Source organism: Ctenopharyngodon idella, chromosome 16, assembly GCF_019924925.1.
Source record: "Ctenopharyngodon idella isolate HZGC_01 chromosome 16, HZGC01, whole genome shotgun sequence".
NCBI lineage: Eukaryota > Metazoa > Chordata > Actinopteri > Cypriniformes > Xenocyprididae > Ctenopharyngodon > Ctenopharyngodon idella.
The window spans coordinates 20,048,957-20,072,283 of record NC_067235.1 but is presented as its reverse complement, the minus strand read 5'-3'; the positions used below and the strand labels follow the sequence as shown (position 1 = coordinate 20,072,283).

Genomic DNA, 23,327 nt, shown 5'->3' with positions numbered 1-23,327 from the left:
GTCCAGTATTCTACCACTCAAGTCTATTTGATAACTGCTTCTTTTTCTATATGACAGAATAAGCATTGCTTAATCATATAATCCCATCGCAATTTCACATTTGGTTAACTAATGGCTGATCTACTGCTCTGTTGCAGGTGTAAATGTCCCCCTATGTTTGATGGGCCAGAATGCCAGCAAACCAAACACAGTTTCCTCGGCAATGGCTATGCTTGGTTCCCTCCCATAAGGCCTTGCTTCCAGAGCCACATTTCTCTAGAGTTCATCACAGAGGCAGCCAATGGCCTGCTGTTCTACAATGGCCCAATAGGAACATCTCAGCCCGGAGAAAAAGAAGACTTTATTGCTCTGGGTATGTATGGCAAATTGTCACGATTCACTGTTTATTGTACAAGTGTTACTTTAGAATGTACAGTGTTGTTTTAGTATTATTACTATTATATTATTTATTATTATTACCAAAAAACATTTTCTAGACAAAAATAGTCTTATTTTTATTTTTTTTTAATCTTATTTTTGCGTTAACAATAACATACACATCATTTTACGAATGACTGAAAACATTTCTCGAAATCTGTTCCAATAAAAACCACATATGTAAACATGATTTTCTTTTCTTTTTTTTTTGCTGTTCAGCTTAAAAAAACCTGAACAAAACCAATCTCAATTATAGCTGCAAGCAGCAATGAAAGGGCCCTCTCACCCGGGGCCACCGCCATCCAATGGCCTTATGAAAACAGTGAATAGTGGGCGACATGCATGTAAGCGAGTAAATACAGGAGAAATATGGCAAAGTAACTTTGACGTGCCACACTTCCTGCTGCCACCAGATGGCGCTTTGACTGTAACTGAATATTGCCATGTAGATGTCAAGCTAAGACTATTATCAATTATGTGAAGTTTGGAGCAGATCGGACATTGTATGCCTGAGTTACAACAACTTCCTGTTTCATGGCGAAACATCGAATCTTGTCAGGCCGCCACAGACACACCCTTCAGCGAAAACTCAAGATCTTTGCAATTTAATGTCACAAAGGCCTTTAGATTAGACTGACCAAATATGATGTTGATCTGATAAAATCTCTAGGAGGAGTTCGTTAAAGTACAACGTCTGGAAATGGCAAAAATTTTGCAGAGAAAATTAAAAATATCTCACTTCCTTTTGGGTTTTTAGATTTTGCACCCAGGGACTTTTTTGTAGGTACTGGGTTGTTACATCTGTCTACCAAATTTCATACCTGTACGTAAAACGTACGGCGCTTAATTGAAATTTTGTAGGTGGCGCTATCGAGCCATTTTGCCACACCTAATTCTGAAACCCATATCAGACGTAAATTTTCACCATTCTGAGGCGTGTGCGAAGTTTTATGAGTTTTCGAGCATGTTTAGGCCCTCAAAAATGCAATTCATTTCAGAGAAGAATAATTGACTGAGCAATTACAGTAGGGTCCTCACACCATCGGTGCTCGGGCCCTAATAATGGAAAAAACAACCTTCATAGTCCCATAATGATTTAAAATTCTCTTGTTACCACTTGCATGAAATTAATTTCATCCACCAATTAACTGTGACTACAATCGATTAATGGCAACAAGCACAATCTGAAGTGAGCCATTAATGATAGATGTTTGTAAATGAGTGTGGTCAGCAGTGTTTGAGAGTGGGGTTTGGGTCAGCATTGATCTTGACACAGGGTCACCGGTGAAGGTCACATATTCAGATTCTGTGCCACCTGTCCAATACTGTATTATGCAACTGGTCATATGATTTCAGGAAACGACCCTCCTGTGGCCTTGCATAAGCTTACATCATCAGTTTGGTACATGTTTTTATTGAACTGGGGCCAAAACCCTCCACTGCTGTGACAGCAATTTCAAACTGACCACAAATTGATTACGAATAAGCATTTTTTTTACTGCTGGGGGTCAAAACTAATCTAAGGGGGCATAAAACAGCATTAGATTTTCATGTCACATGCGTTTGCGATACCGGTGTCATATGCTTTCCTATGAGGAGTTTGAGAACTTGTTAAAGGTGAAGTGTGCAATTTTTACACAACTAGTGGCACCAAATAGCCTGGGGTCAAAACAATGGGGTCGTTTCACCCATTTTATGGTCCTCTGGGCAACAATAATAAGTCTGAATGCTTAGAAAAGTAACAAGCTGCATGATTTGAGGTGTCATTCATGTCTGTAGCACAAAAACAAGATGAGTTACGCAAGTTTTCAGGCCCAGAATTGCCGTTTTGTGGTGTAAATGTGTGGAATGGTTTCAGATTGGGTGCTGCTTCAGTGATCTACCGTAGTTATACACTATTGAGCAAAAGTTTGTGGTCAGTAAGTTTTTGATTTTTGACTTTTTGAAAATAATTCATGCTTTTATTTAGCAAGTATGCCTTAAATTTATTAAAAGTGAGAGTAAAGATTTCTACATTGTTACAAAAAAAAAAATCTATTTTAAAAATGCTATCTTTGAACTACCTATTCATCAAAGAATCTTGAAATAAATGTATCACGGTTTCCACAAAAATATTAAGTAGCACAACTATTTTACAACATTAGAATAATTAAGCTTTGTAAAATAGACTGCTTTTTAAAATATATCAAAATAGAAAATAGTTATTTTAAATTTTTTAATAGTATTTCACAATACTGTTTTTACTGTAAAATCTGTATTTTGATTAAATAAATTCAGCCTTAATAAAATAAAATAAAAGAGAATAAAAATCTTACCATCCCCAAACTTTTAAACAGTAGTGTACCCTTTGGCACTCATGTCAATATTCCGTGTGTCTTCTAATGAAATTCCATTATTCTGTTTCATTCAATAGAGCTGAAAAATGGAGTTCCTGTGCTGAGTGTGAATCACGGCTCTGGGACTCTGACACTGCAGCTGTCCGCGAGAGCCACTGTCATGGACCGCCGCTGGCATCACCTCGATATCATCAGCGACGGCAAGGTACAAGCATAGATTGAAAATGGAGGGCACATGACCAGAATGAGAGAGTTGCCATTCCCTGAGGAATTTTTTGTTTAACTTCATAATGTTCTCTATCTCACCTCAATTTCATTGAGATATGAAGCTGTCAGAGAGTCCAGATCCTCACGTAGCTTTGAGGTTCTCATTGGGTTTAGCAGATTGTGAGCTTTATTGCCCTCTGGGATTTGGGTCTAAAATATTCCATTATAAAACGTGACCATCTCCTGCACTCAGATTTGGTGTAATTTTGCCTTGTAGTAAAATCATTTGAGTGTGGATGTGTGTGTGTTTTTGTGTAGACTGTACAGATGATTCTGGACTACTGCTCTGGTGCCATGGTGAACGAGGTGGAAGGACTGGGAGTAGAGATGTCTGACACTGATCAGTCAGTGTGCAAGGCCTCCGGCGAGACGCCAGGCAGCGAAAGGTAAAAACATGCTGCTGAAGTATATTTGATCTTAATTTATCAATGCTTAGAGAGAAACTCTGGTGAAAAGATCAGCTTAGACCATGGTGGTCCAGGATTGCCAAATTTGTTAAAAGCCAAGTTTATTAAAGAACCCATGAAATTAAAACTAAAGTTTTGTGGATTTTTGATGGCATCAGAGTGTCATGGCCTCATACTTTGAGCTGGACACTATGCTAGTGTCTTTCTTTTCCAGGAAAATCTTATCTTTCACTTAGGAATATACAAATATTTGTCTAATAAAATGCTCTCTGGAACACCACTTGCCTCTGACTAGCAATAGTAAGTAGCTAATCATGGTTCCTGGCTGTGATTTAAACTAAATAAACATATGTTCTTTTCTCAGGTTTTTGGATGTCTACCAGCCTCTCCAGTTGGGTGGGGTTAAAGAGACACACTCACTCCGTAAATTACACCCTAATTACAAAGGATTTGTGGGATGTATGAGGAACCTTGTGCTGGACAGTCAGGTAAAACTAGTGTAAATGTGTTTATTTTTCTAGGTGCCGCTTTGCTTATAGTATAGTATAGTATACTTTCTGGGTGGAATCTTGGCTGAGGCAAAATATAATTTAACAAAACAACTAAAAAAAGATTGCCATCCTAGTTTACATACTTATATTACACAATAAAAGTTTATACTTTACTGGAACTTGGAAAGTACATTCCTGTTATGCAGTGTTTGCATTTGCCTTTATAAGCATTTAGCTAAAATCATTACCTTAAAATACATTAATATTTAACATTAGTTGCCTGCTTAACTGCTGTGGAAGGGTCATCCTCACATTCATCTGCATTTTTCCTCAGGTGAAAAAGTTAAAAATGAATTATTACAAACTATTTTTTCTTTCATTATTCAAGGGACTGTGGAAAATATCCAAAAACTCATGCAGAAATGCACACACCAAAAAAAAAGTGTAGAATTTAGCTTTCTATTTTCAGCATACTATTTTAAATTAGAACAGTGCAGATATTTCTATTTTAAAAAATGATTCAGCTATGTTTTCTCTTTTATTGACAGTGGGCCTTAATTCAAAAAACACAAACAAAATTCTGCTGCAAATCATTAGTAAAAAGCACTTTTTGGCACATATGCACTGCTATATATAAATTAGCACAGAAATTCATTATACTCATGTTTTGTGAATTAAGCTTTAATTAGTATATTTGGATTCTGTCAGTGTTAAACATTTTTTCTTTTCATGGCTGAAATTCAGACCGAATGTGTCTCGGGTTCCAATCCACAATCTTTTGTTTGGTCGGAACAGATATTTGCCTGAGCCACTTTCTGACAGCGAGTCGATACGGATCAATGAGGTTCAGCATTGTGCTGACGCAGGCCTTTCTGTGTTTGCGTGTCTGTTTTCTGTCAGGTGTATGACCTCAGCAGTCCAGCAGAGAGCGAGAACAGTGCCCCGGGATGTGCCCTAACGGATGGTGTGTGTCTGACTGCTGGAGGACCCTCCTGTGGGGTCCATGGCAAATGTTTGGGGGAATGGGGCTCCTTCAGCTGTGATTGCCATCCAGGATACAGTGGACACAAATGTGACAAAGGTAAGTCAACACAATAGGTATGATTAGCCTACTGAAAAATCCAGCATAAACCAGCATGAAAGCTTCCCATGCTGGGGACCAACAAGCAAGCATCCCATGCTACTTTATTTAATGTACAGTAGTAACATTAATACAAAAATATAGTAGTAACATTAATATTGTGAAATATTATTACAATTTTAAAAAACTGTTTGCTATTTTAATATATTTTAAGATGTAATTTATGGTAAAGCTGAATTTTAAGCATCATTACTCCAGTCTTCAGTGTCACATGATCCTTCAGAAATCATTTTAATATGCTGATTTGCTGCTCAAGAAACATTTCTTATTAACATTAATGTTGGAATCTGTTGTATTGCTTAATATTTTTGTGGAAACAATTAGTTTTTAGGATTCTTTGATGAATAGGAAATTTAAAAGAACAGCATTTATTTGACATAGAAATAATTTGTAACATCATAAATGTCATTACTGTCACTTTTATTGTTGAATAATGAAAAAAAATCTCACTGACCCCAAAATTTTGAATGGCGTGTAGCTCCATTTTAAACATCAAATATCTTTCTGGTTTCTATAATGTTTGGGTACGTTATAGCACTTCCTGAGTGGTCATTTGAGAAGGACAGCGTGTTGAGGTACCAGCTGAGAGGGGGAGGAAGTCCACGCAGGACCCAAGCTCACTTCCTGTTGAGAACACGCTCTTCCATGGGCAGCTTGCTCAGCATGGCTTCACGTGACACCAACGAGTTCATTATCCTGGAGGTGAGTGATGCACATGAATGCAATAACATCTAATGCAATAACTTGCATTTTAAGCATCCCTTAAGTGTCCAAATACTCTTTGGAGCCACTGAAAATGTTTTAAAACTGTAACGCTGTGTCATCTTTTTGTTTCTCAGATAGTAGATGGGTACCTCACTGTTCGTGCTAACCTTGGGGACGGCGCTCACTCTCTCAAACTATTAGGCCAGCGTGTGAACCACGGCCAGTGGGTCCTGGTCAGCCTTCATCGCCATGACAACATCTTTACCCTGCAACTGGAGCAGGGCGGGGGTTCACGAGAGGTTACGGGGGTCCTGGGTCAGAAGAAGGAAATAGTAGTTCACCCCTCCAGTTTGTTTCTGGGAAACAGCGCCACTCCAAACACGCAGGGAGACTTTCAGGGTGGGTTTTCTCTTCCATTTCTTCCTCATTGCTGTAATTTATACCAATACATTTCTCTATTTTGCTTTGTTTATCTCCTGATGAGAATTAATTTGATTTCTTCTTTAAATGTTTTTATCATTTATGATTTTTATAATTAAAGCTTAAAGGCACAATATGTAAGATTTTTTTATTAAAATATCCAAAAACCACTAGAACAATATATTTTGTTGACTTGTGTTCTTGCATTATCCCAAACATTTCCAACAATTTTTAAATCCAGAGAAATCAGCAATTTTAATCAGGACATGGACCATGTCATTGCGTTTCCTCTCAATGACCTCATGTGCACTACCTTCATTAGCATTCGCTCCAGCAGCCTCGTCCCGCTCCAACGGCTCTCGCCCCTTCCCGCCTTATACCACAATAATGTTAATAAAACTTTAATACATTAGCTCATCCAGGAACATGATTTCTGCCCAAATCCATCGGATTCTTTTCCATCAGCTGTGGAGGTGAAGACAACAATGCCCATGATTCCACGCTCATTCACAACGTCTTCAAGCTACGCCTTTGTTTTAAAAAAACGACCTCTAGTGGCGAAAAATTACATATTGTGCCTTTAATATTCAACTGCTTTCTGAAATGCTTGATTCTGATTGGTCAGTCTCAGCATTCTGTGGTCAAATATTTTTGTATATAACCTGTAGACTGTACCATTTGACAGTTGTCCCTGCCAAACAATAATATATATACTACTGTTCAAACATTTTGGGTCAGTAAGATTTTTTTTTTTTGAAGAAATTAATTTCAGAAAGAACACATTAAATTGATCCAAAGAGACAGTAAGTACATATATAGTGTTACAAAAGATTTCTAAAAAAAAAAAAAAAAAAAATACACCTATATATAAATATATGGTAAAACAAATAGTAACAAAAATAAAAAGTAGCTTTGTTAAAATAAGTTACTCTGACAAAGTTACACCCTGTTTTTTTTTTTACCGTACAGGCTGTATGCGGGATGTAAGGCTGAACGGTCACTCTCTGCCACTGGATGGTCAGGGCACAGAGTTTAGTACTGTACTGGAGCGGCATGGAGTCCTGCCCGGCTGCCACTCTGACGCCTGCAGCGCCAAACCCTGCCTGAGCCCGCTGTTCTGCGTCGACCTGTGGAGGAAACACGAGTGCAGGTGAACACTCTCTCTCACACGGTTTATACTGTCAAACTCCTCTTTCTTTGTTTCAACGTCCGCTCTCTCACTCCAGGTGTCCAGCCAATCAGGTTGCAGTGGTGGATGAGGGCACAGGTCTTTTGCATTGTGCCCCCTCCCCCTGTGGCCCCACCACATGTCGTAACGGTGGCACCTGCCTGGCTCACTCCACCAAGACCTACCAGTGCCGCTGTCCAGAGGGCTTCAGGGGCCAGTGGTGTGAGATCGGCCAAATCAAATCTCTGCGTCTCGCTGCGCTCAGTCCGAGCTCCATTTTAGCCATCAGCATGTGTCTGCTCGTCTTTTTTGGTAACTATCAGGATATCTTCACACACATCCATGTATTGTTATAAAGTCTGTGTTGCGGTAAAGCCTCCATTATCATTGTGGAACCATAATGCGACCCTCTCAGTTTGTGACAGTGTATTAGGAAAACTGTCAATAGAGAGCTAACAGACATTGGTAGGAATGACGAGGCAGGCCAGATGTGTGTGTGTGTGGGGGTGTGCACCTCAGACAGGTACAACAATGACGTGACAGGCTGGCAGTGCCCTCCAGGCCTCTCTGCCAGCTCTGACACCCCATCATCCACATAGCAAGCACACACACAAATCCTTTTTAAAGCATTTCTGCATGCAGGCAGGAAGAAATCACTCATCAACTGCGGTGAAAATGTGATGGGATTGGTTGGGCTTCAGAGAAATTTGTCAGAAAATGGTGGGTTATTTTCGGATTGATCTGCCTTTAATTGAAATGAGGAGTCTTACCATCCATGAACTGGCAAGATGGCATTAGCTGGTGAGAGCTGAAGCCTGCAGTCAAACTTTTTTCGTCAAAATGTGATAACGTGCTCTGACTGAATAAAAAAATTGGGATCCAAAATCTAATTTAAACCTGTAAATAATATAATTTCATGATTAATTTGTAAATATAATTCGTTGAGTTGAAATATTTCATAATAAATTACACTATCATTCAAAAGTTTGGGTTCGGTACATTTTTTAAAATGTTTTTGAAAGACATCTTTTATGCTAACCAAGGATGTTTATTTGATCAAAAGTACAGTAAAACAGTAATATTATGAAGCACATTTTTGTCCAGGATTCTATGATGAATAGAAAGTTCAAAAGAACAGCTTTTATTTGAAATATAATTTTGTTATTGTAATAATTAAAAGACTTTACTACCACTTTTGATCAGTTTAATGCGTCCTTGCTGAATAAAAGTAGCAGTTTCTTTAAAAAAAAAAAAAAAAACTTACTGACCCCAAAAAGCAGTGTATAAAAAAAGGCAAAATGGATGTATTTTAATTAGTTGTCTTCAACTGTAGGATCCCATTGTATGTCTCATTATGAAGTACAATGGGTTGTGAAGGACTTTAAATTACCTTCATTTACCTTACTGCACACACACACACACACACACAGAAATAAACTTTAAATAACTGGTTACATCTTTCTTGTTTTAATCTCTCTCTTCCCTCTGCAGCCGTGCTCGTGGCAGTGACTGTATGGAATCAGAAGGGCAGTCGGAATAAGTTCCGCAAGCGAGGTGTGTACCACATCCCAGCGGAGCACGAGAGCTGGGAGGACATCCGGGAGAACATCCTCAACTACAACGAGGAGGGAGGAGGAGAGCAGGACCAGGTATTCCATTAACACAGGGCAGACGGGGGGAGGTATTGATTTACTTTCAGTGAAACTCAGGTCAGGGGAATGACCTCCATCAGCATCAATACTGGGATGGCATCCTCCTCTAGGTGGCAGCATTCAGTACTTTAGAAGCTCTATCTGCACAACACCATTTACACAAGAGCACGGCTATGCTCAGAACGGAATACTAGTGTTCAGTCGACATACTGCATACTCGACGTATTTTTCATACATTTCAAAATTACGCTATATTGTAGTCACATGACAAAAAAATTGTTTAATTAGAGAGTGGCATCCAGTTAGCTCAGAAATAAAATACCATTATATTGCATTTCAAGTCTTAACTGACAGTCCGTTTAAATAATGAGATGTTAAATTTTGTTACATACAAAAAATTCACACACAGTATACATACTGTACACTGCAGAAATAGTAAGAGTAGCAGTTTAGTATGCTATTTCGAACTTAGTAAATGTTTCCCGATCAACATTCTTTACTGTTCCTGGAACAACATTCCTTACAGCAAATATTATACAATTACATTTTTATCTTACTTGTGTAAATCACGTTAAGCATTCCAGCTCTAGAAATGAACAAAGAGATACATGAGAAAAGATATCCGTTTATATGAACTGTTCAAACGTTTGGGGGCAGTTAGACTTTTTTTAAAGAAATAAATACTTTTATTTAGCAAGGACACATTAAATTGATCAAAAAGGACTTTTACACTGTTAATGTAATAATAATAATAAATGCTGTAAATTTCTATTTATCAACGAATCCTACACAGCACAACCATTTTCAACATTTATAATAATGAGAAATGTTTCTTGAGCAGCAAATCAACATATTAAAATGATTACTAAAGGATCATGTGACACTGAAGACTGGAGTAATGTTGCTGAAAATTCAGCTTTGCATCACAGGAATAAATTACATTATAAAATATATTGAAGTCCCCCTGTAGTCTATAATTTTACCCCATAAAACTCATCTTTGATCACCAAAATGACATATTTAAATGTTTTTTCGAGTGAAAAAAAATTCTTCATGCCTCTACACCCTTGCCTTATTTAGTATACGCGGATCAATGAATATGGTAATTAGCCCCGCCTCCACTCACTCGCATGACTTACTGAGGTAGACGCTGCACAATGGTTCGCTTTTTACAACATCGGACACATAACGTAATTAATATGATTAGCCTTTTGCTTGACTATGTTATCAAACAGCTAATAATGTGTTGCTAATGTTACACAACCCATGTTCCCGTTCACCATGTCAGAGTCAGACAGCTGCCTTCTAAAACTCAGCATTCTTACAAACGCTTTGAACAACTTAACGTCAATAGAGAAAGTCATATAGTTCATCATAACATCGTAATATACATCATACACCCGCTATATTGCTAAATCTACCTGATTTTTCATATCAACAGAAAAATATACCGGGATAACCTGGCTTCTCTCGAAACTCCCTTGTTTCAGAGCAGTAATAGTTAATGATATGCTAAAGGCTGCCAGCACATTGACGTGATTGGTTACAAGCTCATTTGTGATGTCAGAAACACCAGCGATTTCAAACCGTGTTTTTGAAACTGTCTTTAGATCGCTGCAGTTTTAAAGAGAAAATTCTCAGCAATGGTGTTGACATGAATCTTCACATAGTTTGTCTTAAAGCATATTAAAAACACCATATAGACATAAAAACAACATTAAAACTTGATTTTCACCACAGGGGGACTTTAAAATAGACAACATTTATTTAAAATTCTAATAATATTTCACAGTATTACTGTTCTTACTATATTTTTGATTAACTAAGTATAGCCTTGGTGAGCAAAAGAGATTTCAAAAACATAAAATCTTACCAACCCCAAACTTTTGAATGTCAGTGTGTATTCAGATTTTGGCAAAGTTGAATGTCATTGAGTTTTTCCGGAATTAAAACTGTCACCTATGTGCCCAACAGAACGCCTATGACATCACTGAGCTGAAGAGGCCACTGTGTTCCAGCTTGTCCCAGTCCTCCTCCTGCACTACCGCCCCCCTCATCAAGTCATCCCAGGGCTCTCAGGAGGAGGTCCACCCCTGTGGAAACATCACGAACGGAGCCACCCTTCCCTACCACCACAACGCCGGCTGCGGCGGTCACTGCGCCATGGACTTCAAGAGCTATGTGTCGCGCATCATCTGGGAGGCCGACAACGACAGCCTGGCGTTCCCCATGGACACCTACCACGTGTACTGCATCGAGGGAACGGGCTCCAGTGCGGGCAGCCTCAGCTCTCTGGGATCGGCCATCTTGGAGGAGGGCTTCAGCTACGACTCCCTGCAGCACTGGGGCTCCAAGTTCGAAGGCCTGAGCGAGCTTTATCGTCGACCCGAGCTGGCCGTCCCCTACATGGACACGGTGCAAAGCCAAAGCCAGGAACAGCAACAATAATCAGACGACCCGAACACTTCAAGCCCAGCGTTTGTTTTTGTGTTAGTGTTTTATAGCCTTTATAGGGTTCCAGTTTGAACACTACAAAAAAACTTGTCCTAAGAAATTGTTTCAGTTCATTTGTGATGCAGTCACACAGCTTTAAGGGTGAGGAGAATCTGAGGTTGGAGGACTGATTTGTTTTATTTATTGAGTGAAATATTAAATGTACCGTATTTATTTTTGCTCTGATAGGGAACAAAGGCAGTGAATCATCAGGACTTCACCATGATGAACATGGTTTACAGGTCACATCCAGCGTGTCACAAATAAGGTGCATTGTAGTGAACACACGTGACTAATGCTGCGTTCCAATTTACTCTGAAATTTCCAGCTTCCTTTCTGTCAGATTTCCATCTTAGAAAGTTGTGAAGAACTTCTATTTCACCAAAATGTAAGTACACACTACCATTCAAAGTTTAGGGTCAGTAAGATTTTTTAATGGTTTTGAATGGTGAAGTCTCACCAAGGCTGCATTTATTTGATTAAAAATACAGTAATACTGTGAAATATTATTACAATTTAAAATAACTCTTTTAATATTTTAACATTTTAGTATGTGATTTATTTCTGTGATGGCAAAGCTGAATTTTCAGGATTTGTTTTATGAAAAGACATGAAAAAACAGCATTTTTTAGACACAATGTAAAAGTATTTACTGTTAATTTTGATCAGTTTAACGTATTCCTGCTGAATAAGACTATTAATTTCTTTAAAAATCCCATGGTGCTGGAAAATGATGATTTTCATGCCTATAAAATAAGATAAAATTAAAATAATAAAAACTAGAAAAAAGTTGTAATTAACTCAAATAAATAATATAATTAAAAATAAAGTCATCATAAGGTACTAGAAAAATAATAGAAAATAATGATAAAACCTGTTTAGCAAATGTTAGCAGTGACAGGTGTGTAAAACACTAAATGATCTTCGCTGAGGATCATCAAACGCCAGCAAAGACATTTTGTTTCTTTATGTCATTAAGAATCAGACAAAAGAACACGGCCATTTTGTCGGAAGTCATAGAAACCAAATATATATCCCACATCCGCCTTTGAATGGAGCGCAGCATTATTCCCAGCAGTTTACTGATCAGGGTGTTACGTTTTAAAAATCTGCATTTGACCAAAACACTCTTGTTTTAATGGACCCAGCTGCACTTTTGATGGACGCCTACTTCTGAATTTTAACTCTGAAACATAAATTTGCCAAAAGAGGGTCATGAAGACACCGAAAGACTTCATAGGTGACTGATGTGCCAATGAATCACAAATCCGCTCACGCAAAGAGTGCATAAGTTACATTACTTTCGGTCAGTGGTGGTGTAAATCTGCTTTCTGCCATGAATATTCATTGTGTAGGTTTTATCTTTCTTTGTCTTTTTCATACGAAGGACGTAGTGTGTGATGCCAATCATTTCTGATGCTGGTGTGCTGAAACGTGGCGACACTATCGTCTGTGTCATAACACCAGATGAATGTATCGTGTATTGAGTAGCCGAGTCGAGACTCCACTGTGTCAAAGTCTGTTTTAAAAGTTCAAATGTGGCCAGACGCAGCGCAAATACAATCACTAAAAAGCTTATAAATATTTTCAATTGCAATATACTTACAAAGGATCTGTATAGTTCTATTTTTATTGTTGTGAAAACACAAATATTAGTCTGCTAAAATGTGCAGGCTGCATTTTGTAAGAACAATGAGCCATACGATTGGTTTATCAGTTAGGTTAGCCCTCTAATAAATGCTCAGCAAAACCTATACAGAGACATAAATTGAGTTGAATCTCACACATGGTCCTTTACAAAAAAAGGGCAATGGCCAAGGCAACGTCACTTCATGTCTCTTGTAAACCGTCTAACAAGAGCATGAGGTCATTGCCACAGTGGCTTATAGCTGATTTGAAATGTTCGTTTCAGCCCATCACAGACCAGTGCTGCTCATTGTACCATGTAAATAATGTACATACAGAAATACTTTTTCTAGGGACTTAACTTTTTCCTTTTTGTATATGAATTTTAATAAATGAAATGTTTTCCTTGAGCAACTGTGAGATTGTGGTTATTTTCTCCTCTTGTAGACTCCCCATCCTACATTTTACCCCTCAATGTCAGTGATATTCTTTTGTGTTGTTTTACTGCCACCCTGTGGTGACTTACGGTAATAACAGGCTGATTGGGTTTTCTACTGTACTACAGTTGAGTTGTGGGCTAAATTATCATCTACATCATTTCCATGAGTTTTCCATCCTTTTTTAAAAATCCCTGGTATTTTCAGGTTTTCTATGACTATAGAAACCATGTAAAGCTTGCTTTCATTCTACTACATACTGCTTGGGAACCTAGTTCTGTTTGAGTATTAGTGTTAAAGGGATAGTTCACCCAAAAATGAAAATTCTGTCATCGAGCTCTGATTTTTGGCCCGAACCCAGAGTACTCCAGTGTCCTCCTGTATCCCTAGCTGAACCAGCCAAGAGTGAGGAGTCGGGGTGGTGGAGGGATGCTAAAAAATGTTGAGGAACATAGGTGCTACGTATATACAGGCCGTAATATATTTGTCTATATACACTGATGATCAAAAACATTATGGCCACTCATAGGTGAAGCAAATTTCATTGATTATCTCCTAATAAGGCCACATGTCAAGGTCTGGGTAGGTTAGATTGTAAGCAAGCAATCACTTTTTTACATGTTGCATGAGAAATGGGCAGGAGTGAAGACCTGAGTAACTTTGACAAGGGCTAAATTATGGCAAAGCGACTGGCTCAGTGTATCTCTGAAACAGCAAGGCTTGTGGGTCAGCAGCGGTGAGAATTTGCCAGCAGTGGTCTGAGGAGGGACAAACCACAAACCAGCGACAGGGTGTTGGGTACCCAAGGATCATCAATGCATGAGGGCAACAAAGGCTATCCCATCTGGTCTGAGCCAACAGAAGGTCTACTGTGGCACAAGTCACACAAAATCTTAATGATGGTTGTGGGAGGAATGTGTCACATCACACAGTGCATCGCACTCTGCTGCGTATGGGGCTGCGTAGCCACAGACAAATCATAGTGCCTATGATGACCCCTGTTGAAAGCACCTACAATGGGCACACGAGCGTCTGAACTGGACCTTGGAGCAGTGGAAGAAGGTTGCCAGGTCCGATGAGTCTAATACATCACATGGACAGCCATGTACGTGTGCGCCGTTTACCTGGGGAAGTGATGGCACCAGGATGCACTGTGGGACGATGACAAGCCAGTGGAGGGAGTGTGATGCTCTGGGCAATGTCCTGCTGGGAAACCCTGGGTCTGACCATTCTTGTGGATTTAATTTTGACATGCCCCCTACCTAAACATCAACGCAGACTAAGTACACCCCTTCATGACAATGGGATTGCCTGATGATGGTGGCCTATTTCAGCAGGATAATGCACCCTGCCACACTGCACATTGTTCAGGAATGGTTTGAGGAACATGACGAAGAGTTCAAGGTGTTGCCCTGGCCTCCAAATTTCTGAGATCTCAATCTGACTGAATGTGTGGGATGTACTGGACGAACAAATCTAATACATTGCGGCTCCACCTTGAACATGAAGGATCTGCTGCTAAAGTCTTGGTGCCAGATACCACAGGACACCCAGTGGACCTAAAAATGGGTCGGCACTGTTTGGCAGGATGCAGAGGAACATCAGCATATTTGCATATATATATATTTATGTATTCGCATATATATATATTTGCATTTTATCTGCTAGCTCCATCTGTCTGAAAGTTATCCAAGCCAACATAATGCAGTGGTATGCGGGACACACATCATTAAAAGTAAAAAGTAAAAGCATGTGTAGTTTGGAGTGGGTTCTTTGTCTCAGAGAGTCTTGCAGGGGGTTGGGAGTTCAGGGGTAGGAAGCCTAATAAGGAGGGGACATTCATTCCCCAGAACTACACAATAACTCACACAACAGAGGCATTGTAATGAAAATCCATGTCTTCAACACCAGCCACATGTCTGGCAGACACCTCTATATAGAGACCAGCTGACCACTGCAATAGCGTTTATCAACTGATTGTAATATGTAACAACATAGCAAGAGACCAATGCCTTATCCGACTTTAACAATAAGAAAAAATCTAAGATTTGAGCTCTAATAATAGCCAACGCTTCTGCAAATACTCTAACTTGAGCTGCTGTAACAGTTTCCTGTCAAAGACACTCCACGCATTGTATTTCAAAAGGAGGTTGTCTTTATCGTCTTTCCTCTAAAGGTAATCTGGAGGTGAAAACAGCAACAACTTCAGTGGCTTTTTTGGGGGTCTCAGATGTCACAGCGGCACCTCAACACCCTCATTAGGACAGTTTGCAATTCAAATTTGTTAGTCTTAGTGCTTTGTCCTTTGTCACTTCACCAAAAGGTACATCAGCGAGGCTCCCCCATGATACTCACATTACACAATGAAGAGGTGACAAAATAGCTTCACATTAGATCAGGCAGCAATGTTTGTGCATTTCTGTGGGTAAAAATTATTTTAAATTCTCAGTATATATAAAACTGCTGTGAAACTGTACATTTATTTCTCTTAGAATTTAGACACTTAAGGCCCACTTAAAATGTACTAATGTCACTGCAATATATAACATCAAACCAAATGGCATTCATTCTGAACAATTTTTGCATTTATTTTCAGATATTATTAGATCAGATATTGAATGTAAAGAAGTAGAATGGAAATACAGTGCTCAGCGTAAATGAGTACACCCCCTCTGAAAAGTAACATTTTAAACAATATCTCAAAGAACACAAAAACAATTTCCAAAATGTTGACAAGACTAAGTTTAATATAACATCTGTTTATCTTATAACATGAAAGTAATGTTAATAATATAACTTAGATTACACATTTTTCAGTTTTACTCAAATTAGGGTGATGCAAAAATGAGCACACCCCACAACAAAAACTACTACATCTAGTACTTTGTATGGTCTCCATGATTTTTACAGTTTTTTTTTTTCAACTGCTTACACATTTTTGCCTCTTTTTTTCAAAACTTTACACACAAATCTAAGAATTGCACACACAAAATGCCTCAAATCTCTTGCAAAATGAAGCACTGCATTCAAAATATCACAAATACATTTCAAAAGCAAACATTTGTCTTACGTTGCAAACACCTTTGCCATAATATTCTATTTTTGGATATATCATATTCACAGTTATTCAAAAACTAAAGCTCTTCTTTTGTGAGCTCCTATGTACATTTCTATACAAGATTGAAAGTAACTGGCAGAGATGTTGAAAAATTCACAGAAAACACAAAAGCAAGATTGGAAAATTTTTTTTTTTTTACTGTAAGCATTTGTGGTTGTGAATACAGTATTGCACAGTACGGAAGTAAAGAAATACATCAATTGATAACTGTAGTGAACTTGCATGCCGATTTTCTTCAACCCTTCTCATCAGAAGACACTCCTGTCGAGGTGTTAACTTCCGTGGATGACCTGGACGTGTCTGTGAGATGGTTGCAGTTCCACCTTTTTAAACTTTTTGTACCACTTTTGCTACAGTATTCTGACTGATAAGTAAAGCTTTGCTGATCTTCTTGCAGCCTTCACCTTTCTGGTGTAAAGAAATTATTTTCTTGTGACATTTCTCTTCCATGTGGTGCCATTTCTGACAGCATGAAATGGGAAGGGGTTTTAACACCCTTTTATAGTCAACTGTCTGCTGGACACCTGTGTAATCAATAATTAGACTCACCTGTGGTTGAATTCTTGTTAAATTAGACATTTGTAGTCTAAAATGTAGCTTTGCTCCAGAGACTTTCAGTGTGGTGTACTCATTTTTGCATCACCCTAATTTGAGTAAAACTGAAAATTTTGTTCTCTAAGTTATATTATTAACCTTACTTTCATGTTATAAATTAAACAGATGTTATATAAAACTTAGTCTTGTCAACATTTTGGAAATTGTTTTTGTGTTCATTGAGATATTGTTTAAAATGTTACTTTTCAAAGGGGGTGTACTCATTTACGCTGAGCGCTGTATTATAGATTTCTGAAGGATCATGTGACACAGAAGACTGGAGTAATGGCTTTCATCAGGCTAAAAATTCACCCACCACTTAGTCTACACACAAACTCAAACAAGGAGGCTTTCATTTTCTTTCATTTTTTAATAACTTCACATTGTAAATTACAGAATCTTGTCATTGTTATTTGTACACATATACATCTTATGTACAATTCATAGTACTTTTTACAGTTCTTATTTCAACAAATGTAGCTAATGTCACTGGCTCAAGCCCAGGTCAAATTTAAATCAAGCTATGCTACAAACAAAAGGCATTTAATTCATAAATAGCAAGCACCTCAAATTATTAAATATGCCTTTGGCATTGAGGAAAAAAAAAAAAAATTGCAATTCAAATAATACAAATCTACTTATATGAAATAAATACAGTCTGCTTAAACTCAGTTTGGTTAAACTCACTTCTGAGGGTTGAAAACAGTCAAGTCTTACAGGAATATCTTCCATCGCAGGAGAATAAAAGCATGGGAATGACGTTCACAAAGATGTCAAGATTTAAGAAAACAAACCAATAACTGATTCTGCTCGTCTTACAGGGTTGTCCAGTTTAACAAGCAGATTAGCACCACTGGGTTGGCATTGGACCACATTAACACCAAAACTCAAAACATTTCATAACAAGCGCACACACGCGCACACACACACACACACACACACACACACAATAAAATTAAATTGTATTTACACAACATAAAATGTAACATAAGATCCATGAAGCAGCAGCATTTGTGCAGACCTCTGAACTGGAAATGTGGCCAGAAGTTCATAAGCAGGTTAAGTCTGAATCAATTCACGTTTCATTTCTAGCTTCAGAAAATGGATTTTAATCCATTCTTCGATGGAAGGCACTTCTGAGTGCTTCAAATACTGCTTTGGGAAACCAAATTTAGGTTCTCCCTCAATTTCACACAACAACATCTGAAGTACGCCTGGATTTGTTTCCTATAGACCACCCAAAAAGTACCACACACAACTATATGTCTCTGGATGTGTTGGTCTGGAAGGTCTCACATCTCTGGGCTGTGATGGCAAATAATGAAGACTAGCTACGCCATGTACTCCTCAAACCCGTCAGACATTTGCAGGTTTCTCAGTGCTTTTAGGAGGGGTCAATATTCCCGCTACAGCCAACGGAGACATCCGGTCCAAGCTGTCCTGCTGCCGATCATGTGCTTCACTCTGAAAAGACAAACAAGGTTACGTCAAAACTTGTGAAATCTTAAACCTGACTGAGAATACAATGAAAATGAGAACTCACCAGCATGGCCAGGTAGTCCACGTGGGTCTGTATGTTGTGTCGATCTTCTGCCGCCACCTTTTTGAAGTCCTTTAGCTGTGGTCTGGTCCATTCGCGTACAGTCCGCACAAATGGGTTCATCCACCGCACACAACTTGATATGCTGTCCCATGTGAGCCCTGGTGGGAAAGAAAAAGAAAATAATTAGATCGGACACAACAACTTAAGCAAAAACAATCCTTAAAGCATATCCAAGGTCAGAAAGCTCACCTGATACTTTATGGACCGTTTCAAAAGAGGTAAAGTGACAAAATGCAGCAGCAGCGAGGACTCCATACTGGTAATCCAAAGAATTAATGTCCAAAATGCAAAGATCCAACAACTGCAGAGAGGATTCGAGAGTCAGAAGGGGTGTCGAGATAACAAAACAATATACATATTCACTTCTAAAGGAGCTAAAGTCTCACCTGTGTGATTTGAATGTAGGTTTCCTGTGAGAACTGAGGAATGAGGAAACTGGCATCATCCTTCAAAGAGTCCACTTGAGAGTAGAGCTTCAACCATGAGATGACTGTCTCGGGACAGAGGTCCCAGTTTAACGCCTTCAACATGACAAGCTCTTTAGCAAGAATCTCCTCCTCATTACAGGCCCCGTCCGTCACATAAGCAAACTCCTGGAGCTTTGGCGGGTAAATCTCCTGTCAAACAGAGATATTTATGAGAAAAGTGGCACTGTGGAGTTCTGTGATGTTCTTCAGTTGACTTTGATATTTATTTATGACAACACTTTCAAAATGAAGTCACCAAAGTTTAAGTACCTCTATCTTTGAGGCTATGAAGAGTGAGGTTATGCCGATGAGCTGCAGTTGATCTTTGCCAGTGTCCTTCTGAGTAAGCATGAAGCGATCAAAGATGTCCTGAGCCAAGTAAAACGTCTCTCTGTGGAGTGTATAAACTTCGCTGACCTGGACAGAAAGAATTTAATTTCAGATTAAACACAATCAGATGACAAGAACAAATAACAGATGAAAACAAACACATACCTCCATGAGCCAGTCCAGCAGAATAGACCTCATTTTAGGCTGCAGTGCTGGATGTTGCTGGATGAAGCCCTTGTCATGTACATACTTCAGCTCCTTGTTCAGCATCTTTATCCACACGTCATCTGAACTGGCCCAACTGTCAGGACAACAGCAAATGTGTGCCATTAAACCAGAGAGCAAGCATTGAATGATATTTAACTTAATGAAACACATTCTGGATATCACAAATTTATTCTGCTTGTGTATTACATCATGCTGTTAATAAACATTACATGACTCAGGAAATGTTTAAAGCAAGGAAATCAAGCCAAATTGTTTTCGCTATGATTTTGGATTAGTTTCCCCAAATGAGAACAAATGGGTAATGTCATCAAGTGGATGTTTCATTATGCATTATTTGTAAAATACATTGATTATAAGCATTTACTTTCACTTTTCAAAGCATGAGACACTGTGATCAGGTCCTACCTGAGGCATGGCAGTGGAGAGGGCTTCACAAAGAGGTTCTTGAATCTGAAGCGTTTAAAACCAGAAAGATTACCAGTCTCCTGATTAGCCTCCTTCTGAGGGGTCTCGATTAAGACAATGGGACTAATATCCCCTTCAAAACAACGGTTCTAGAAAAGAAAATGTATGGCGTTACTACTTAGGCTATATGAATAAGACTTAAAGGGATAGTTCACCCAAAAAAATCAAAATTATCCCATAATTTACCCTCAAGCCATCCTAGGTGTATATGACTATCTTCTTTCAGATGAACACAATCGGAGATATATTTAAAAATATCCTTAGTCCTCTAAGGTTTATAATGGTTGTGAATGGAGGGCTGCATTTTGAAGTCAAAAATAATGCATCCATCCATCAAAAAAAAAAAAAAAAAAAAAAAAAAAGTAATCCATACGACTTCAGTGGGCTAATAAAGGCCTTCTGAAGTGAAGCGATGCATTTTTGTAAGAAAAATATCCATATTTAAAACTTTATGAACTCAAATAACTAGCTTCTGGTGGATGACCGTGTGCAGAATGCTCAAGTCGATTTGCGGCGGAAGAGTATCCTTTGACCTGACGCGCAACGTATTGACGAACGCGGAAGCACAGAGCATAGAGCAAAACAAATCACCGGTCATGGATTATAAGTCTATAATGATCATTTTTAAAGAGAAATGTTGGAGGATTTTGATATGAGAGAAGAGGAGCTTAAATTTGATGCACAGCCCTGTTTGTTTTAACCGTGAGAGGCGTCTAAGCTTACGATACTCCTACATCCTGCGTCATACATCACGTCATGGGTTACTCATTTGGCGCAAGTCGACTTGCGCATTCTGCATACGGTTGTCCGCCAGAAGCTAGTTATTTGAATTTATAAAGTTTTAAATATGGATTTTTTTTTTTTTTTTTACAAAAATGCATCGCTTCACTTCAGAAGGCCTTTATTAGCCCACTGGAGTCATATGGATTTTTTTTTTTTTCTTAATCAATGGATGCGTTATTTTTGGCTTCAAAACGTGGCTCCCCCATTCACAACCATTATAAACCTTGGAGGACTAGGGACATTTTTAAATAAATCTCCGATTGTGTTCGTCTGAAAGAAGATAGTCATATACACCTAAGATGGCTTGAGGGAGAATAAATCATGGGATAATTTTCATTTTTGGGTGAACTATCCCTTTAACCAAATACAATTACATAAGGCATGAATAAGAATGGAGTATAGTGTTTGTATTACATTTTAATTTTTTTCATAAAAACACTTATAGTGTGCACTGTATATAGTTTATATTCCAAATTGCTGCACAGGAATATCCTTTCAAGTATCAAATAACAGCATTTTATGTTTCTGAACTTTTATTAATATAGCAGCTTTAAAGCAAAGTTAATAATAATGTTATCAAACACTATACTAAACATTTTTTCCCCCAATTAGTTAATTAAATAGATTTTTTTTCGCGGTCTGGGGAATAAAGGAAATAAACGCGGGAGGCTCTGGACGTGACGTGACGTCACGGCGCGCTGATTAACCCAGTGACACCATTACTGCGCATGACTGAACTACTGCATAATAAACAGATTGCTAGTGAACTAACATTTATTGCTTTACAAGCATTCCTTAAACTAAATACAATTAGTCTAGCTCTTTTATCTCTGGGTAAATAATACAAATCATGTACAAATATATTACTAATGATAATACAAATCAGCTTACCTGAATTTCATAGTTTTGTTTCTTAGCTGCTGACGGGATTCTTCTATTGCACTGCTGAAAATAAGGTTTTGATATTTAAATATTTGCGTACATTGAAAATAATATATTACACAACCGTTTCAGTAACATAATATGTCAAATAAATAGCAATATCTCACCTCGCCTTTTCTTTTCCTCTGAGGTTTGTTTTGTTCTGGTGCGTTTTCATTTCTTTCTTGTAATGTGTTGCGAGTACTATTGAAATACGAAAGTAAAGAAATAAGTATTGTCGTTTATTTAGGGTTAGCGTAAATCAAACATTTGACAAAGTTCTCACCTGCGTCTTGACATTTTCTAAACAAACGGTGTGCTTTTCTCCTGTGAACCAGAAACATACAACGTTAAGTCACAATGTAATTAACCAGCACTTTAAACTTAAATAATGACTTAACTGCATATCGTGTATAAAACACTACTAAAATATCTTTAATAAAGCGTTTAAGAGAAATACTTTCAACAAAATGGCTTAACAATAAACACTTAAGCTCCAGACTGGAGCTTAGTACATACAGGACCAGAAATATCTATCACATTTCTATACGAATTAAAAGTCAAACCGTTAAAATCTAAAGGCATTAGGAGTAAATGCAAAGTCTGCTCAAGCTGTATTATTATCATTCGATGTTTTTACACAAACCAGAAATACATGATCCAGTTCTGTAGGTTTATGAAAGGACAGTCCGCGCCAATTTACATGAAGCGGGAGACTACAGCTGCCCCCACAAAAACCCATCTGAGATCTGTTAAAAGCGCATTAAACACCAGTTTCACCGAGAATACTGTTCAGGGAACTCCTTGGTGTGTAGAAAATCCATAAGACTTCTCACAATATAAGTTATTTTCCTAGTTTATGAAAGGAGTTTACAAATACACGTCCACGTACATACTATCTAATCTGGCGCCTAGCAGAGCTGGCTAACTTTCAACAACATCCCCCCTCTGAGCTCGACATTACATTAAACATTTGGCTATAAGATGGTTCTGAAAATATGAATTGCCCCTTTTTCCTAAATAATAAAGCTAAATACATCTGCTTTTAAGGGTCCCGCAGGAATCTTCATCTTTAGTCGTAGATGACTGGTTAAAAGGCTCAAACCTCCGTTTTAAAGCAACAGTAACATAAAACAACAGCACGGTTCCTGCTAAAACATTTTGTAACACGATTTTGAAGAGGTAAGATTAAAGTAAGAAATATTATAAGAGAAAGAAGACTAAAGTAAGTGTCCTTACCGCAGTGTTCAGTGCGAGT

The 23,327-nt window shown here is 38.2% G+C and overlaps 2 protein-coding genes across 5 annotated transcripts in view; one reads left to right on the top strand and one right to left on the bottom strand.

The window, feature by feature from the left end:
- si:dkey-22o22.2 (neural-cadherin) overlaps nt 1-13,533 on the top strand; it is a 124,206-nt gene extending 110,673 nt beyond the window's left edge. The window contains exons 23-33 of the mRNA XM_051866119.1: nt 138-352; nt 2,831-2,958; nt 3,279-3,406; nt 3,792-3,915; nt 4,819-4,999; nt 5,595-5,761; nt 5,899-6,163; nt 7,154-7,334; nt 7,411-7,664; nt 8,844-9,001; nt 10,979-13,533. Coding sequence (XP_051722079.1) covers nt 138-352; nt 2,831-2,958; nt 3,279-3,406; nt 3,792-3,915; nt 4,819-4,999; nt 5,595-5,761; nt 5,899-6,163; nt 7,154-7,334; nt 7,411-7,664; nt 8,844-9,001; nt 10,979-11,452 — 2,275 coding nt within the window. The 3' untranslated portion in view covers nt 11,453-13,533. The remainder of the gene's footprint in view (nt 1-137; nt 353-2,830; nt 2,959-3,278; nt 3,407-3,791; nt 3,916-4,818; nt 5,000-5,594; nt 5,762-5,898; nt 6,164-7,153; nt 7,335-7,410; nt 7,665-8,843; nt 9,002-10,978) is intronic.
- A 4,091-nt stretch (nt 13,534-17,624) lies between these two features.
- On the bottom strand, nt 17,625-23,327 carry ccne2 (cyclin E2). 4 transcript variants are annotated; one of them, XM_051865589.1, is made up of 11 exons: nt 23,309-23,327; nt 22,356-22,396; nt 22,198-22,273; nt 22,040-22,093; nt 20,306-20,454; nt 19,838-19,973; nt 19,613-19,759; nt 19,262-19,492; nt 19,065-19,176; nt 18,816-18,973; nt 17,625-18,736 (listed from the first exon to the last, which is right to left on the bottom strand). In XM_051865589.1, the coding sequence occupies exons 2-11, from the start codon at nt 22,367-22,369 to the stop codon at nt 18,629-18,631; spliced, it is 1,185 nt and encodes a 394-aa protein (XP_051721549.1). In that variant the 5' UTR covers nt 22,370-22,396; nt 23,309-23,327; the 3' UTR covers nt 17,625-18,628. The 4 variants fall into 4 exon arrangements, with proteins under 4 accessions (XP_051721549.1, XP_051721551.1, XP_051721550.1 ...); XM_051865591.1 differs by having other exon boundaries at nt 22,040-22,090; XM_051865590.1 differs by lacking the exon at nt 23,309-23,327 and adding an exon at nt 22,716-23,244 and having other exon boundaries at nt 22,040-22,090.